Below are 19,588 nucleotides of genomic sequence, written 5' to 3' on the forward strand. Positions count from 1 at the left end.
TTAATGAATGAATGTTGAGTTTGCTTGAAAATAATCTACATCATGTTTAAGTAAATTTTTTTAATACCAACTTTTTTATTTTTATTAAGAATGGTTGCTAATGATCCAGACAATTTTTCAGCTTAAGGGACAGATCAGATTATTTAAAGTGAATGGGTTTTCTGAAACTCAACATATAAAGAAATGCAGAAAGAGTTGTGAGACTATAACATCAAGGGAGAGAACTCCCCAGGCAGAGATAGACATCTATCCTTCTACCTCAATGCTCAAAGTCTGCATTTGTTGGAGATTAACTGCTATCTACTTAACTGTTTTGTCTTTTTTTCATTTCTGATAAAGGCTTTTTTGAGTTCCACTTCAAATGCTGTACCAATACGTTTAGTGCTTTTTTTTTTTTTAATTTACTGAACTTGGTGGGAACTTGAAGGGAAAAAGTTGCAAATCACTCAAACATCAGAAAGTCAAAGGAGGTTTCAGCCCATATACTGTTATCTTGTTTCAGAGGGCCGACCCGTCTCCCCAAATGGTTCGACCATACGGTATGATCTCGCGACGTTGTTTTTATTCCACTCTACTTTCCCACGTTCAATTTACCAAGCCAGACACATGTACGGTGAAACTCTCAAGTTGATATCAAAATCATTTGAGGCATTAATTCAAGGTTATCTAGAAAGGCATTTTCAGTGGTTTACAGTGAGACGGTGGATAGGTTGGCACTGAGCGTAGGCAGTTTTGTTCGGATTGCGGGCAAACCTCCCCTACCTCGCCGTTTAACTTTTGTCCCCGCGGCTCCCAAGACCGCGAAGACCGTTTCCGGCGTTCTCCCCACTGGTCCAGGCCAAAACGGACACAGAAACACAGGAAGCGCCCGCCCTCGCACCCCCGGTCCCGCAGCACCTGGGCCGCAGACCCGCGGCGGCGCGCTCGCCCGATGCACTGTGGGCGCTGTAGTCTGGCCGGAACCTGTTCGCACCTACAAGTAACCTCACTGCGCTTTTCTTCCTCTGCCTGGTGCGCAGTCACCCTCCGCGGTTTCCCCTGGGGCTCCTGGCCCAGGATGCAGCGTTCCGGCGGGTCAGCTGTTCCCCTCTTGGGGACAGGAGGCGGAAGCCGGAGGAGCGCGGGGAGGAGCTACGCGTGCGGAGTGAACACCCACCGTACGTGCTCGTTCGCCCTGCGACCGCTGCGCGCGAGCCCGGCGTCCCCGCGGCGGGCAGCAGCGGCGGCAGCGGGGTCGGTGGAACGCCGAGGGGGTGGAGGGAGCCCGCGGCGGCGGCGGCGGCGGCTGCAGCAGCGAAATGGCGGAGACCGTGGCGGACACCCGGCGGCTGATCACTAAGCCGCAGAACCTGAATGACGCCTACGGGCCTCCCAGCAACTTCCTCGAGATAGATGTGAGCAACCCGCAGACAGTGGGAGTCGGCCGGGGCCGGTTCACCACCTACGAAATCAGGGTCAAGGTGAGGCCGTCTTACCCCCCTACGGAGAGACCCCTCCTGCGGTCCCTGGTGCCCCCAGCCGACCCTGGAGCACAAACCCTCAAACGGCCAAGGCCGCCTAGGCCGGGGCTCCCGGCTGTCCGCGGGCGGGGTCGTGGGCCAGGGCCCTTCTTCGTGTAGGGCTTGGATGGGGGCGGCAGAGTGAGCTGAGCCCAGCGCTGGCACTTGAAGAAGGTACTCGAAGAAGAGGGCGTGGGTTGAGCGCCGCTTGCCCCTCAAGCAGCTGATCTGGGAATGACATCTGAGTTGGAAGGGGGTAGATCTTTCGAGAACACAGCCCTTCGTCGGGAAGGGAGCTAGCTGTGACTGAGAAAGGGGGTTTGCGCAAAGTTGAAGTATTTCCGGTTTTCTTTTCCTGGATACTTTTCTCCTAGGTGGCCAAGCCAAGCTGATTGCTTCAGGCCCTTCCCAAGCTACCAAACTCACCTAGGTTGTACGCTTTTCTGAACAGAACCTCATGGGAGTTCACAAAAGCCTGACAAATTTGGTAGGGCTGAGCCAGGCGAGAACGGTCATTGGAAATGATTGACGTTAGTATTTTGGGCCACCGTCGTGCTAAAGGCTGAGGAGTGGGGAGTGTTGCCTACCTCACAATCAGAACTACCACTGCTTTAAGAAAAGCCTGTTCATTTAGGGGTCTTGCTCTCCTAATTTCGAGATTTGCACTTCACTGAATGAAGGAATCAGCTGAAGTAGAAACACATTTATAATTTCATAACTAGTATTTGTTGGCAGTAAGTAATTCAGATGATTTGAAAGATGCTAATTGAGAATAGTGCTTCACTTTCACTCTCTAGTTCAGAATTAAAGAATTTCCTCATGTATGGAAGTATCCTTAAAAATTAGTTACATAAAACGATTCCAGCTGTTAATGACAACAACAACAAATTACTAAAAATTAAGCGTAAGAATTTGGTTTTAGAGTAATCAAAATTTACATAACAAGTTACTATTAACATTTAAGTGGAGTAATTTGTCATTAACTCACATTTTTTTGTGTGGTAGAATACAGCAAAATTTAACATCTTAACCATTTTTAACTGTACAGTTTAGTAGTGTTCAGTTTATTCACTGTTGTGAAACTTACTTTAAAAAATGATTTACTTTTCATGTGTTGCTAGAAAAATGTAACAGTCGTCAGACTTTAAGATATGAAACGAACAGGTTCATGTTACAAGCCACCGTTGTCTCCCTAAGGATGTGTGGGCCACAAGCAGTCTTGTTACAGTGAAACTGCAAAATTTGAGCTCCAGTGTACCTAGGGAAGTACATTATCACGTAAGCCAAGTGAAAAAAATGAGGCACTTTTTTTTTAACTTTTGGAATGGTTTGGGATTGTCTTAAATATATGGCAGATCGTTCACTAAAAAGAACTTCCTCTTTTACCCTTATTCACTAGCATGTTTTCCTTTATTTCTTGTGCTAAAACAGAGCTTGGTAGTCCTATTTCTAAACTTCCAGAGCTAGTACTTCCTGTCACACAACTGAAGTGGAATCTCCTGCCTACATTTCCTCCATTTAATAACTTTGTGTTTATCATGCTGAGTGCCTTATATTAAATGGACTCTAGTATGATAATTATTTTAAAAAATTCATCTGATATTTTATTACCAAATAGCTTATGTGACACTTAAAAATAGTGTTTATGGTATGATCATTTGTATTCTGGAGATTAAAATCCTTTTTAAGAGTGATTAATGAGTTAAGGAATTAACAAAGTACACATCTACACTGGTTTGTTAGATTATATACACCAGTTTGTTTTGTGTTAATGACTGTTAGGTAATAAGTCATGTGCCCTCTAAGAAAATGTAATTGAGTTTCTAATGCTTATGAAATGCCATTGGGGATTCTCTTAATAATGTAATGTGTTAACTTAAAACTCAGGACACCATATAGTAAGATATTAGAACTTATTTTAGCAGCATGTGATTTTTGAGAAAAATTAAGGTAGAACTGCCAGAGAGATGAATAGGTAAGTCATTTTGTCATTTTTTTTATTACTACTTTTCTAAACTCTTCCTGCTCTCCCTAGCTCCTGCTGCTTGCCTTCTGCTGTTGAATTTGACATGTGGCAAACCATTTTATGTTCCAAAGTTTGGGCCCTTAAACTATCTTATAGTTACTCTCTAATTCTAATCTTGAGAAGAATGTTCCACTTTATAGGATCTGATTGAAATTACTCTAATTCACAGAGTAATTTTATCTGGATAGTGGCACTTTAGAATGCAAGTTTCCCAGTCTCCATTTATCTTTTGGTTTGAGGATAGTGTTTAAGACTATTAGGATCACTTGATTAATATCTCTGGGCTTTTGAAAATAATTGGTACAGTGTTAATGTTTTTTAAAATTGTTCTAATGGTAGATATAGCAGAGAGCACCATAAATGATTAAAAGTTTTTGAAAGTTCAGGGTCTAGAATTATTTTGGCATATTAAAAGGAAGGCTAAAGGGGAGATTCAGTCACTGTTTATGAAGTTTGTGCTATAACGTAACTTTAATTTTCTGGAGATTTTAAGTTAATTAAGGTCTATTGTACCTAGAGACAACTGTTTTGAACAGGAGTGAAGTTAAGGATATTTCTTGAGCTCTGAGTTCAAAGAATAGATTTATCATTTATTAGCAGAGTAAGGTGCAGAATCTAAGCTCCACTTCCCCTCTGTAAAATAGGTATGCTAATAATAGTACAGTTGGCCCTCTGTATCTGCTGGTTCCTCATAGGAGGATTCAACCAACCACAGATCTAAAATAGAAAAAAATTCCAGAAAGTTTCAAAAAGCAAAACTTGAATTTGCTGCACACTAGCAACTATTTATATAACATTTACATTGTATATTAAGTATTATAAGTAATGCAGAGATGATTTAAAGTAAAAGGGAAGGACTTCCCTGGTGGCACAGTGGTTAAGAATCCACCTGCCAATGCAGGGGACACAGGTTCGAGCCCTGGTACGGGAAGATCCCACATGCCGCGGAGCAACTAAGCCCATGTGCCACAACTGCTGAGCCTGCGTGCCACAACTACTGAGTCTGTGCACCACAACTACTGAGCCTGTGCTCTAGAGCCCACGAGCCACAAGTACTGAGCCTGTGTGCCACAACTACTGAAGCCCGTGTGCCTAGAGCCCATGCTCTGCAACAAGAGAAGCCACTGCAATGTGGAAGCCCACGCACCACAACAAAGAGTAACCCCTGCTCACTGCAACTAGAGGAAGCCCACGTGCAGCAACAAAGACCCAATGCAGCCAAAAATAAATAAATAAATAAATTTATTAAAAAATAAAGTAAAAGGAAGGATGTGTGTAGGTTATATGCAAATACTAAGCCATTTTATATAAGGAACTTGAGCATCTGCAGATTTTAATATGGAGGTGGTGTGTGTGTCTTGGAACCAAATCCCCCGTGGATACTGAGGGATGACTATACCTACCTCATAGGGCTAAATGCCATAATGCACATAAATCTCTTTAGCACAGTGACTGGTATATAATAGGTACTCAAAAGTTACCTCTTTCTAAATACAGCTACCTCTAAATTAAAAGTCATTGATCAGCTAACTACATTTTCTATGTTAATGTGCAGTTGAGCTACTAAAATCATTGAATTTTCTTGTCAAGAAACATGTATTTTGTGGCATTCCATGTGGGAAGTTGTGATGCCATTCAGAACATAGTAAATTTCACACTTAAGAACAAAAATAATGAATAGAATACTCCATATTTTAAGGTAGTATGTTTCCTATGATTGTACTAGTATTTTTTTTCCAGTTTGAGATATAATTGACATATAAAATTGTATTTGTTTAGGGTGTACAACATAATGATTTGCTATATACATATATAAATGATTACCACAATAATTTTTTAAATAAATTTATTTATTTATTAACTTTTTGGCTGCGGTGAGTCTTCGTTGCTGTGTGTGGGCTTTCTCTAGTTGCGGTGAGCGGGGGCTACGCTTGGTTGCGGCGCGTGGGCTTATCGCGGTGGCTTCTCTTGTTGCGGAGCACGGGCTCTAGGCTCACGGGCTTCAGTAGTTGCAGCATGCGGGCTCAGTAGTTGTGGCTCGCGGGCTCTAGAGTGCAGGCTCAGTAGTTGTGGCACACGGGCTTAGTTGCTCCGTGGCATGTGGGATCTTCCCGGACCAGGGCTCGAACCCGTGTCTCCTGCATTGGCAGGCGGATTCTTAACCACTGTGCCACCAGGGAAGTCCAATTACCACAGTAATTTTAGTTAATATTCATCACTGCACATAGTTCTAAAAGAAGCTTTTTGAAGTTGAGGCATATTAAAACATAACACTGAATAGTAAAGTCTGCTAATAAACAGTGGGATGAGAAAGATAGTGAAAGTCGCATCTTGACAGTATTTGCCATTCTAAACCTGTATTGGTGATTCTTCTGTGGATGAGTCCTCTCATTTTAAATTGAAAGTCATTAATATCCTGATCAGAAATAAGTTAATTTTTAGACTTGTTTTTAGGATTTATAAGAATCAGTTGTTAAAGGGCCAAAATAGTATTTTAAAGAATCAAGGCATTTTGGAGCCAAAGGACATCTGCAGGATCTGTGTAGCTTTATCAGTTGGCCATGAGATGTTGTCTGATAAACATATTTGCTGCCAGCTACAGCTCACCTCCAGGATCTCTGTCAGGGAAAGGCATTTTGCTAGCTTTGAAGAGTCTCATCTTACCTAACCCATCCCTTAAGATGGGGGGAGGGAGGCAGTGGCAATTAAAAAGCAGCCCAGTTATATTGTGTTAAGGGAGTCTGTTCTATGTTGTTCATTTTGACAAATAAGGGAACCAAGGCACAGAAAGTTGTCTCTAACCCAAAGTAAATTATCTAACTAGTGTCAGAGCCAGGGTTGGATTTGAAGTATTCTGGTCCTGGGTCAGAATTGCTTCACAGCTGCAGTTAATTGAATTTAAAACAATGCATTAAAACCTTTGTTATCTACTGCCTAGTGTTGGGTAACCCTCAAGTGTCTGAACCTTTAGAAGGAAATCCCAGTGTTGGCACCCTTGAGACCTGAGAGTTGACTCTTCAGTAATCCACAGTAGATAAGATGCACCCAGGAAAAATAAATAGCTTAAAAGAGCTTACTGTTGAATTCTGTGCTATGATGAGATGACCTGAAGAAAAAGTGTGTTGTGGATTGGCTTTCTCATGTTATGTTAAAGCTGAAAAGTGAGGGGATTTATCACTTGAGTACCTACCTGCTCTGTTCAATGGACTTTGGTATATATAGTATAATTTGATCTTTGAGGTAACCAAGCAGAGCAGATGATATCTTTGTTTTGCAAATGTGAAAGCTGAAGTCACTCTTGGTCCTCATCTATTGTCCTTCCTTCATTCTTATTTCAGTCCTGCTGAACTACTTGCATCTCCCAAGGAAGCTGACTGGTATCCAGGCCTTTGCACACACTTCCTCCTCTGTTAAAAAGTCTTCCTTTAGCAGCCTCATCTATCATTACTTGTCCTGCAGGACTCAGCCTTGATTTTACCTTTTTAGAGATTTTGCTGATCCCTGGAATCTAGACTGGATTTCCTTCCTGGGTGCCCTTGTAGCCCTATTAGGATTAAGTCTGTTTGCTTGTCTGCAGCTTCCTTTAGTTCCTGTTTCTTCTACTATAACCTCCTAGAGGACAGGGACTGTCATGATCACCCTTACTCAACACCTGACATTGTGCTTGGCATGCAGTGGATTCTTCGGGGTAAATGAAGTTTAGGGAGGTTAAGTAACTTGTCCAAAATCACAGCTATTAAATAGCAGAACTGGGATTTGAATCTATATTTTCTGACCTTCAGAGCCCTTTTTCTTCCACCCTCACTGAACATTCAGATCACCTGGAGCGCTGCCGAAACCCTTTAGATTCTCTTTTAATTGAGTTGGGGTGGGATTTGGGAAGTGGTAATCTAAAAAGCACCCCAGCAAGGCCACCTTACTGATATGCAGCAAGGATTATCCCTGGTGGCACCATGCTCTCTGTCTCTGAGAAATGACAGGTAGCAGAGAAGTATGAAGAAAAATATATGGAGCCACAATGGGTGGTAGCCTTGATGAGTTTTTTAAAAAGGCAAATTCTGGGGGGAAAAAAAGAAAGAAGAAGCAGATCCTTACAGCAAAGAGGAAAACCAGTGATATTTGCCAAAGATGAAAACTATTTTTAGAGGGGAGACAGTTTAGATACTAAGCTGAAAGCATGCCAGCAGCTTAGCTTTGGGGGAAGAAGGGAAGGCATTGACTACATTCAGCCAAGCCAGATCTTTTTGCCCCTGCCTTGCACCATCCATGTCTATATCCCTGTGTAATAATCATGAGAGTAAGCCAGAAATCAGGAAGAGACAAAATATATATCCACTTAAATAATCTTTATATTTTATTAATATTCCCACTCTATACCTTTAAAGTGGAAAATCTACAAGTGCTTAATTTTTAGCTATTTTGGTGATTCCATGAGAGATTTTTCATCTCCTCACCTTCACAATCATGCTTACAAAAAAAAAAAAAAAAAGGATTGAACTGTTATTTTTAGATACTTCTATGTTTGTACCATATTATGCTGCTTCCATGTAAGCAGAGCCAGCAATTTTTTGAGTATTAGATAAGAAAGATGGTGTCCAAGAAAAGCAATAGTGTAATCTTGGTACTGCTGTTTACTGATTCCTTAGTTAAATGACTTAAAGCTCTCAGCCAAAGTTCTACTTCTTTTAAAGAAATATTTAACTTAGAATCTAGGAAATTGGACAGGGTAGTAAAATGTGACATATGCTGTAGTTTGCCAGAAAGCTTGTATCAATTAAGATACAGTTTGGACTGGTCTCACAGAGACCTCAAAAAATGAGTTTATTTTTTTCTTGTGAAGACGTCTCTAGCAGTCCAGGGCTGTTATTGTGACTATCAGCTCCCAGTATCACATCCACATTCTAGCCAAGGGGAAGCCATATTCCTGCCCCATTGCCACATTTGGCTACAAAGGAAGCTGGAATTTAGTCGAGCTGGGCAGCCATATGAAGAAAGGAGGAACAGACACTGTTCTCTGCTTCACCACGGTGGCAAATAAGTGATTGGGATCAGCCTTCTAGGGTGTGGCTCTAGCAACATTCTGATCATGTCTCTTGATTCTTCCCTTTGTTTGCTGATGACTGAAATTTCAGTGTTTAGAGAAAGTTCATTTGATTTGTAAGAAATAAAATTTGAGCTCCCGTTTTGACATTCTTAAATGTGAATAAGTTTCCATCCCTTCCTGAGAAAATTTTGGTGAGTAGAGAAAGGAGGCAAGCATGAAGACATGGCATATTGATAGAGGTATATCATGGGGTTGAGTTTGGTTTAGAGGTACTGAAAATAGATGATTAACATTTTTTTGCCTTCAGTGACTTTAAAACTATGTAGGTGGTTTTACTTAGGACCAGCGTTTTAGCTGATGACATTGAATGATGGAGTATATTGTTTGAGCCACCTAAATAAGTGAGGTCAGTGTCTCTTACCAGAGAATCATAGGAAGACTTTAAATCATTTTAATAAAATTACTTAGTGCCTAACAATATTGGAATGATCACTTTCTAAATTCTGTGCTCTCTAGACTTTGATTTTATCAATGATGTAGCATCTCTGTTTCCTTGGCTTTCCTAAAATTATTCCACACCTGCCACCTATAGCTTGTTTGCTTTCTGTGTTTTCCATTCCTGTCCTTGTGGTATGAGCTTCTCTGTTCTGTAGGAAGTTTGGGCATTCTAATCCATAGAGAGGAACAAAGGAGCCTCAAAGCTCCCCTTCTCGTGTCTAGTTCTCAGTATCTCCTCTCTTGCCATGAAATTATTGATCATCTTCAGGTGGAAATAGAAGCAGATAAAAATCTTGTTGGCTAGGCATACTTCTGTGTATCACCAGATCTTTGTTTAAATTTACACTCAAATATTTCCCCCATATTATATAACTGAGAACATTCTTAAGACACTATTCACTCTAGAGCAGGGATCAGCAAGCTGTGGGCTTCCCTGTTTTTGTAAAGTTTTATTAGAACACAGCACACCTTTTAATGTTCTGTTTACATAGTATTTATGACTACTTTCGCACTGAAAGGGCAGAGTTTAGTAGTTGCAACAGCCTAAAATATTTACTGTCTTGCCATCTGAGAAAAAGGCTGCCAATGCCTGGTCTAAATTTTATGTAGCATTGAAGTATTGGAAATCAAAAGCACTTGGAGAATCTTATTTTCAAAACATGAGACTTTGAAAAAAACATTCAATTAGAATGCCAGTAGTAAATGATGGAGGAAATGGTAGTTAAATATAACACTGCTAGTTAGGTTTTTTCCCTTAGACGTTCATCAAATACCAATAGGATTTTAAAGCATAGTCATATTCTTGGGTGCTGAATGGAAATATTAGATGCCATTTTTTCCTTCTGAAGGTCCTGTTTTTGCAAAGACACAATCTAACTTTGTGAGTTATTAGATTACATCTACTATTCATATTAAGGCCAAGCACAAGGATTTTTAGTTTATAAAATTAATTTTCTTACTTGAAGCCTTTTATAAACTCCTTTGAATAACTACTTAGAGAAAGATGGTGCTGATAAAAACTGTTAAGCAGCTGGTTCATGGTAGTTGAGGTTCAGTCAATAAACAAGTGGCAAAACTGAAGATGGTGCCTGACAAAACTATAGTCAGTTCTAGCCAGGATTGGGGTTTGGATATTTTTCAGCTCAGAATTAATTTTTCATGCTATATCATCATTTAATGTTTTGTGTTCTTACATGGTAACTCTCTACGTATTATGGCAGTATACCATTATTAAATGATTAAATTGATATTGGTTGAACTATTGACATGGGTAAGTTTAATGTCTGAGTTGTAGAAAGGGGTTAAGTTGAAAATTGAGGAACTGTAATATTAGCTCTCAAAATGGGACAATATAGTAAATTGATAAAATTTTTATCTTAGTTTAAAGGGCAGATGATGTTGATACACTTAAGTTGAAATAAATTATGGAGCTTTTCACTAAGATGTTAGGATATGGTTCTTATCTGTAATCTGTGTATTTGCCCAGTTTTATTCTCTCAAGATTCTAATCTAACTAAATTTCTTTTTAGATTTAACTTGACATTTGAGTAGCCCCTGTGGGCCAGTAGTTTTTTCTTTTTCTTTTTTTAAAGGATATGGGACTGGTGCTTTAAAGCAGATGGTTCTGAGTTTACTTTTTTTTTTTTAAAGTATTTATTATTTTATTTATTTTATGGCTGTGTTGGGCCTTCGTTTCTGTGCGAGGGCTTTCTCTACTTGTGGCAAGTGGGGGCCACTCTTCATTACGGTGCGCGGGCCTCTCACTATCGCGGCCTCTCTTGTTGCGGAGCACAGGCTCCAGACGCGCAGGCTCAGCAATTGTGGCTCACGGGCCCAGCTGCTCCGCGGCACGTGGGATCTTCCCAGACCAGGGCTCGAACCCGTGTCCCCTGCATTGGCAGGCAGATTCTCAACCACTGCACCACCAGGGAAGCCTGGGCCAGTTGTTTTATTGAGCACTTGGAATGCTAAGTTTAATAAGACATGGTTGCTGCATTTAGCAAGTTCACACCAACCTGAAACAGGACTAGACATTTTCTTTTATCAGTTTTCCCTAAAAGTGTCCAATAAATGAACATTTATGAACCACCTACTACATCCCAGACACTGTGCTAACATATGTCTTGCCCTTAAAGGCAAGAAACTTATAGACTGGAGGTAGGGAGGTAGGTCAATTCAATTCAGTTCAATTCAGTTCAATTTAATGGTACTACTTGGTGAAGATAGTCATAATGTGCAGTAGGAACCCAAGCCTGCATGAGGGACCAGGGGTGTAAGGGCAGAATGGGCCGGGAGTGTTCTAGGCAGAGAGAGCAGCTGTCTTTTCCATCCTTCACTGCCAACATCTGATGTTGTCAATAACCTGCCAAAGTCACACAGTATTAATACTGGATTCTGACCACTTTATGCCCTGGGACCCCTTGTCACTATCTGGCTCGTACATATTTCTCTACCTCTTTATTTATGGTTTGTTTTAAGCATCTCTTGGGCAATTGCTATATCTCAGGTGGTATGGTAGGTACTTTCTTCTGTGTTTTCTTTGATATAGTTTTAGTTATCTGACTGCCTCTTCTTAGAAACTATAATGACTCTTATTTCCAGTTACAACAGATCATAGAAATAAACCAGGGTCATTCTTACTTAACAGTAGTCATTTCCTTTATCAGCCTGATCATGCTTTGTGATATAGCCAAGAAAGTTTACCTGCTGTCCTCCTCCCAAACCTAACCCAAATGACCTTATCTATTCCTCCTTGCAAAAGCTCATCCAGATATATATACATTGTATAGGCTGGTTTTCCCACTAACCAATATTGTATCAGTTGCATAACAAACCACCCCAAAACTTAATGATATAAAACAGTGGTTTATTTCCATCCATTCTGTGGTTTGGCTGGGCAGTTTCTCTGCTAGTTTTTGCCTGTGCTCTCCAGCTTTTGAGCTGGAGAGTTGGCATGTCTGGCATTTGATGGCATGTCTGGCTATCCCCTGGGGTGCCTCATTGTCTTCTATATGGCCTCATTCTCCAGTAGGCTATACTGGCTTCCTTATATGGCAGTCTTAGAATAGCATTCCAAGAGAATGAAGATAGAAAGTTGCAAGACCTTGAGTTTTAGGCTCTGAAACTTGCTTGTCACTTCTACCACATTCTGTTGGTCAAAGCAAGTCATAAAGCTAGTCTAGATTCAAATAGACTCCACGTCTCAGATGGAAGGAGCTTCAAAGAATTTGTGGCAACATTTATTTACCACACATTACTTGTTAGGGATCTCCAAATGTCATAGTTGGTGGCACCTGTGGCTTGGGTGATTGTGGGAGCAGAATAACAATTCCTCAAAGATTTCTACTCCCTAATAACTAGAACCTGTGAATATGTTACCTTACATATGTTACCTTTGGAGATAATGATCAAATTAAGGATCTTGAGATGGAGAGGTTGTCCTGGATTATCTGGGTGGGTCCACTATAATCACAAGGGTCCTTATAAGTGAAACAGGCAGGAGAGTCAGTCACAGAAGATGTGACAATGGAAGCAGAGGTTGGAGTGATCTAATTGCTGACTTTGAAGATGGAAGAAAGGACCATGAGCTGAAGAATGCAGGTAGCCTCCAGAATCTAGATAAGACAAGGAAACAAATTCTCTCCTAGATCCTCCAGAAGGAATGCAGCCCTAGTGACATCTTGATTTAGCCCATTGAGACTCATTTCGGGCTTGACCTCCAAAACTGTGAGATAATAAATTTGTGTTGTTTTAAGCTACTAAGCTTGTGGTAATTTGTTAAAGCAGCAATAGGAAACTAGTAAGAATGACATGCCGCTGTCCTAAAGATCATTTCCAACAGAAGGAAACACTGTAGACTCACTCCAAGAGAATGAGAGTCAGTGGGGACTGGGGCTCAGCCTGACTCTGAGCCTTGGTCATAGGCCACACAGCCGTATCTTTCTTTTCTCCATCAGAATCTAGCACCATCGGCTCTCATTATCCCTTGCCTTCTAGTCTGCCAAGGTGTTTTACCAAAGGCAGAGAAAAATAGTTTTTCTCATGGAAAAAGTTAAGCGTGTTACTTAAGTTAATAGCCTGTAGAGGATTAGTTTTCCAAACTATAGAGAAAATTACTAAAAGACTGTCACTTTGGCTGTCCAAGTGTAGGTCAAGATTAACAGTGCATTTTTTTAAAAGGATTGAGTGTAAGAGGAAGAACCACCTAATCTTTGATACAGTTGTTTACCCTTGCTGTTGCGATATAGTGCCTTTGTATGAGAGAGGGCTAACTTCTGAGACTAGACAAGTGTAAAATAATGTTTTAGGTGATGAATACCTTAGGTTATTGGCTCTTGATTAAAACTTAGAAAAGATTTCATACTTTATTGTAAGGCCTTTGACCCTCCATAATTCCAAGCAAAGTCTTAAAGCAAAAGTATCTTCCATTCACTGCACACCTTAGGAGAAAAGTATTTTGACTATTGCAACTTGTATTCTAGGTCTCAAAGTCTAAAATATATTTAAGGATTTCAAACAGTGAATGTATAACTAAATAATTTCTTCTGATGTCACACGATTTTTTATGTTTCTATTTTGAGAAGAAACCTGAACCTTAACTTGAGGCAGTCATTCAAAATGAACAAAAACAATCTTTTAAAACACCCACATCCATTTGTGACAGAATAGATTTGAAAAATCCAACTTAAAAGATTATGAAGCATATAAAAATATGTATCAAATAAGTATGGTACCCAGAGCTTCTTTATGAAGAAAGTTCAAGAATGTCAAAGCTAACAGAGCATTGTAGAAGGATTATAATTATATAGAATCTGATCAAACTTTAATAAAATTAAGAAAAGCTTTATAGGTTGAAGTAGGACATCCGTTATAGATATACTTCAGTGGATTACTTAGAACTAATATGTTCTTTGATCTGCTTTTCTCTAGAACTTTTGATATTCTTTGTCTAAAACTGCTTTAATACAGTAGCCATTAGCTATATTGGGCTATTTAAAGTTTTAGACTCAAACTACCGGACATAATCTTTGTCCAGTTTCCTTGGAATTCAGATTGACTTGTTTGACTTGTCTTTAGTTGACTATAATTGATATTGGCCTCAAATCTACAGGATGGCTCATGTATGAAGGGACCAGTGCACACAGGGCTTTTTCTCCTGAGGTTTTGTTTTGTTTTGCTTCTTACCTTTTTGCCCTGTCTCACTGTGTTTCTGGTCAGTGGTCACTCACAATCTGGTCACTATTAACCCCTGTGCCAAACTCTAGGTGTGACTGACTGCACACACACCCCATTCTTTACTGATTGAGAGAAATTTTCTTAATTTCTCTCTTTTAATCAAACAAAGGTTAGAGACTTATTTTCTTTTTTTTTTTCTAAGTTGCCCAAGAGGCAAGATTTTTTCTTTTTAATAAATTTATTTATTTATTTATTTATTTTTGGCTGCATCGGGTCTTCGTTGCTGCATGCGGGCTTTCTCTAGTTGCTGCAAGCCGGGGCTACTCTTCATTGCAGTGCGCAGGCTTCTCATTGCAGTGGCTTCTCTTGTTGCGGAGCACGGGCTCTAGGCGCACGGGCTTCAGTAGTTGTGGCACGTGGGCTTCAGTAGTTGTGGCTCGCAGGCTCTAGAGCACAGGCTCAGTAGTTGTGGCGCACAGGCTCAGTTCCTCCGCAGCATGTGGGATCTTCCCGGACCAGGGCTTGAACCCATGTCCCCTGCATCGGCAGGCAGATTCTTAACCACTGCCAGCAGGGAAGCCCGACTTATTTTCTTGATAAGATCATTTTATTACATTAGGAAATTGAGTATCATGTGGTTTCAGAGACATCTTAGCAGTTTTTTCATGTCAGTATTGCTAGAAATTCTATATTCTATGCCAGAGTCTGCAGAGAAATTTTGTTTTAATTTGTAGTTGCTGTTATTTACTACTGTTATTTCCTATACTTGTCCTGACATTACATTTTGTTTCTCTCACTCTCCATCCATTCCTTTATAGGGCTCCCTGGTGTTATTCCACCAACAGAAGACCTGACGCATATCTCATTTTCTTTTTGGGTTTTGACTGATGAGTCTATCATAGTGTTTAAGTTTTCCTCTCAAGGAAGGTAGACTTCTCTCCCAGTTGGTCTAAACATCTGGGGCAGTCTTTCCCGACCTAGTGATGGTAGAAGAGAACTGGAGGCAGACTTAGTATTATGTGTGTTGGGGGCAGAGGAACAAAACTATTGAGTACTTATGTACTATGGACTTCCATTCTTTTAGAGTCTCTACTAATTTTTTTGTTCTTTGGGAGATAACGTTTAACATATTCTAAGTGTTTAACACTTGAACTATGGACATGAATTCATATCCCAGTTTTGCCCTACCTGCTAATTGAGTGCCCTTGGGCAATTAACTCCTCTGAACTTTTTGTCCATCCTAAGATGAGAGTGTTAGGATCTTCCTCAGAATTACATGAGAATTAAATGACGTGTGTTACGGACTTTAAATACTATTGTGTTTATTTAATATTAGCCGCTGCTGTTATTATCTGAGAGTTGGCTCCAGCTTTCTATTTATTGCATTGTCAAAAAAGAGAAGAAAGCGCTGATTTCAGTAAATGATTAGTTTTAAGAATCCATTACTCGTTCTCTTATAGAATGTATTATTTTAAACATTCTTATAGAATGTATTATTATTCGGCAATAGATGGTAGTGATGGTTGCACAACAATGTGAATGTACTTAATGCTACAGAACTCTGTACACTTAAAACTGCACACTTTGTACACTTAAAATGGTAACTTTTATGTTATGTACATTTTACCACCATAAAAAAACATGGAAATGAATAATGGGGGAGGGGCGGTTGTTTAATTTTATATCATCTTTCCTCTCAAGTTACCAAAGCAAGGGAGGAAAGCAATTCTTCAAGACCTTTTGCCAAGAATCTCAATTCTTTTGTCTTAAAGTCTGTTTTATCTGATACTAATATAGCTACTCCAGCTTTCTTACGGTTATTTGTAGGCTATATATAATTTCCCATCCTTCCACTTTTAATCTGTTTTTGTTTTTGAATATTAAGTGTGTCTCTTGTAGACAGGATATAAGTTTTTTATTCAGTCTCAATAATCTCTGCCTTTTGATTGGAGTATGTAATCCATTTATGTTTTATTTTGTGTTTTTAATTGAGATATAGTTCATGTGTAATATTATATAAGTTTCAGGTGTACAACATAGTGATTCACAATTTTTAAAGGCTATAGTCCATTTATAATTACTAAAAAATATTGGCTGCATTCCCTGTGTTGTACAGTATATCCTTGTAGCTTATTTATTTTATACATAGTAGTTTGTACCTCTTAATCCCCTACCCCTATTTTGCCCCTCCCTCCTTCCCTCTTCCCACTGGTAACCACTACTTTGTCCTCTGTCTGTGAGTCTGTTTCTTTTTTGTTCATTAGTTTGTTTTATTTTTTAGATTCCACATGTAAGTGGTATCATACAGTATTTGTCTTCCTCTGTCTGACTTACTTCACTTAGCCTAATGCCCTCCAAGTCCATCCATTGTTGTCGCAAATGGCAAAATTTCATTCTTTTATGGCTGAGTAGTATCCACTGTAATACACACACACGCACGCACACACACTCTTATATACCACATCTTCTTTATCCATCCATCTATTGATGGACACTTACATTGCTTCCATATTGTGGCAATTGTAAATAATGCTGCTGTGAACATTGGGGTACGTGCATCTTTCCAAATAAGTGTTTTCTTTTTTTTTCAGATACTTACCCAGGAGTGGAATTGATGGGTCTTATGGTAGTTCTATTTTTAGTTTTTGAGAAACCTCCATACTGTTTTTCACAGTGGCTGCACCAATTTATATCCTCATCAACAGTTTACGAGGGTTCCCTTTTCTCCACATCCTTCCAGCATTTGTTATTTGTAGTCTTTTTGACAGTAGCCATTCTGACAGGTGTGAAGTGATATCTCATTGTGGTTTTAATTTGCGTTACCCTGATGATTAACAGTGTTGAGCACCTTTTCCTGTGCCTTTTGCCCAGCTGTGTGTCTTTGGAAAAATATCTGTTCAGGTCTTCCCATTTTTTAATTGGATTGTTTGCTTTTTTGCTGTCAAGTTGTAAGAGCTGTTTATATATTTTTGAGATTAACCCCTTATTGGTCATTTCATTTGCAAATATTTTCTCCCTTAATCCATTTATCTTTAATGAAATTACTGGTATGATGGGTTTATTTCTGCCATTTTGATACTTGTTTTCTGTATGTCTCATATTTTTGTTTCTCTGTTCCTCCTTTACTGCTTTTTGTGTTAAATAGATATTTTCTATTGTACCATTTAAATTCCTGAGACCCTTTTACTTCTTTTTAAAAATTATTATTAGTGTTTGATCTAGGAATTACAGTATGCCACAGCTTTTCACAATGTACTTCAGATTATACCAGCTTAATTCCAGTGAAATAGGAACCTTAGTCCAATATACCTCCCCCTTCCTTCATGCTATTATTGTCATGTGTTACATTTTTATATGTTATAATGGCAATAATTTTATAATTGTTTTATGCAATTGTCTTTTTAATCAGCTAAGAAAAGAGAAAAATTTATTTTCTACTGTATTATCGATTTACATATGTAATTGCCTTTATTGCTGCTCTTTATTTCTTCATGTGGATCCCATTTACCATCTAGTATCATTTCTTTTCAGCCTGAAGGGCTTTCTTTATTATTTCTTGTAAGGTAGATGTGCTTACTATGAATTCTTACAGTCTTTGTTCATCTGGGAATGTCTTATTTAATCTTTATTTTTGAAGGATAGTTTTGCTGGATATATTAGTTTTCTACTGCTGCATTAAAAATTATCATAAATGCAGTACCTTAAAATATTACCTTACCAGTTTCTATAAGTCAGAGGTCTGGGCATGGCTTAGCTCGGCCCTTTGCTCAGGTCTCACAAGGCCTACAGTCAGGGGTTGGCCAAGGTTTTGGTCTCATGTGAGGCTTGGGATTCTTTCCAGGTTCACATAATTGGCAGAATTCATTTTCTTGGAGGTTATAGAATTTATAGTAGCCTTCCTCTTCAAGGCTAGTCAGACTATCTCTTTGGTCTAAGAGGAACTAAAGCCCTCTTTTAAGGGACTCACCTGATTTAAGTCAAACCCATCCCCCCAAAATCTCCCTTTTGATGAACTCAAAGTCAAAATGATTAGGGACTTTAATTCCATATGCAAAATTCTTTCACTTTGTCAGAGAATGTAATCTAATCATTGAAGTGACATCCATAGGACTCACCCACACTTAAAAGGAGGTGTGTACACCATGGGGTGGGAATTTGGGGGGCCGTGTCAGAATTCTGTCTACTACGCTAGGTACAGAATTATTTGTTGTTGTGTTTTCTTTCAACATTCTGAATATTCCACTGCTTCCTGGTCCCCATTGTTTCAGGGGGAAGTCAGCTGTTAATCTTATTGTGGGGGATTGGGGGGTATGTGATGAGTCATTTTTCTCTTGCTACTTTCAAAATTTTCTGCTTGTCTTTGTCTTTCAACATTTTTACCATGATGTGTATAGAGTCTCTTTGTGTTTCTCCTACTTGGAATTCATTGAGCTTCTTGGATGTGCAGATTAAAGATTTTAGTCAAATTTGGCAAGTCTTCAGTCATTATTTATTCTTCTTTGTCTCATTGTGAGACTCCCATTTCACCTGTGTTGGTATGCTTGGTGGAGTCTCACGGGTCTCTGAGACTGTTTTGTTGTTGTTGTTTTTTTCCTGTATGTTCTTCAGAATAGAAAATTTGGTTGATCTATCTTCAGATTTGTTGATTCTGTTGTCTGCCAGTTGAGATCTGCTGTTGAGCCCCTCCAGGGAATTTTTCATTGCAGTTATTGTACTTTTCAACTCTAGAATTCCAATTTCATTCTTCTTTATAATCTCTTTTTGTTGAGGTTCTCTGTTCATTGAGTCATTGTCATCATACCTTGAATTCTGTAAGTATGGTTTCCTTTGGTTCTTTGAACGTATTTGTGATAGCTGCTTTGAAATCCTTGTCAGCTTAGTCCAACAACTGAACACCCTCAGAGACAGTTTCTATTGACTGTTTTCACCCCCATATGGGTTACACTTTCTTGTTTCTTTGCATGTTTTATAATTTTTTTGTTAAACCAAGCATTTTAGATGATACATTTTAGAGACTGTTAAGCTAGATCACCTCTTGGCTTTCCTCCCAGGGGAGCTCTGATGCTATATCTTTATTTTTTTTAAGGACTTGCCTGCACTAAGTCTGTAGTTTGCAGTTGCTGATATTTTTCTTCTTCTCTCTCTCTCTCTCTCTCTCTCTCTCTCTGTGTGTGTGTGTGTGTGTGTGTGTGTGTGTGTGTGTGTATGTTTTAAGCCTGGCTTCCTAGAGGGTCACCCTTGGATCAGGACTGCTTTAGTGGTCAGTGACTGGTCAGAGGTTCTGCATAAACACCTTGAGCTAGTAAGGCTTCTGCCCTTTGCTAGTGTATTCGTATGTAGGTTGGG

At 39.4% G+C, this 19,588-nt stretch overlaps 2 protein-coding genes across 2 annotated transcripts in view; one reads left to right on the top strand and one right to left on the bottom strand.

The window, feature by feature from the left end:
- The window catches only part of AFG1L (AFG1 like ATPase), a 239,307-nt gene extending 238,222 nt beyond the window's left edge, over positions 1–1,085 (bottom strand). Inside the window, exon 1 of the mRNA XM_059941467.1 lies at positions 974–1,085. The gene's annotated coding sequence lies outside the window, so the exon portion shown is untranslated. The remainder of the gene's footprint in view (positions 1–973) is intronic.
- Positions 1,086–1,145: 60 nt separating this feature from the next.
- The window catches only part of SNX3 (sorting nexin 3), a 44,374-nt gene continuing 25,931 nt past the window's right edge, over positions 1,146–19,588 (top strand). Inside the window, exon 1 of the mRNA XM_059941469.1 lies at positions 1,146–1,460. Within this exon, the coding sequence (XP_059797452.1) occupies positions 1,299–1,460 (162 nt within the window). The 5' untranslated portion in view covers positions 1,146–1,298. The remainder of the gene's footprint in view (positions 1,461–19,588) is intronic.

Source organism: Balaenoptera ricei, chromosome 12 (genome assembly GCF_028023285.1).
Source record: "Balaenoptera ricei isolate mBalRic1 chromosome 12, mBalRic1.hap2, whole genome shotgun sequence".
NCBI classification, from domain to species: Eukaryota; Metazoa; Chordata; class Mammalia; order Artiodactyla; family Balaenopteridae; genus Balaenoptera; species Balaenoptera ricei.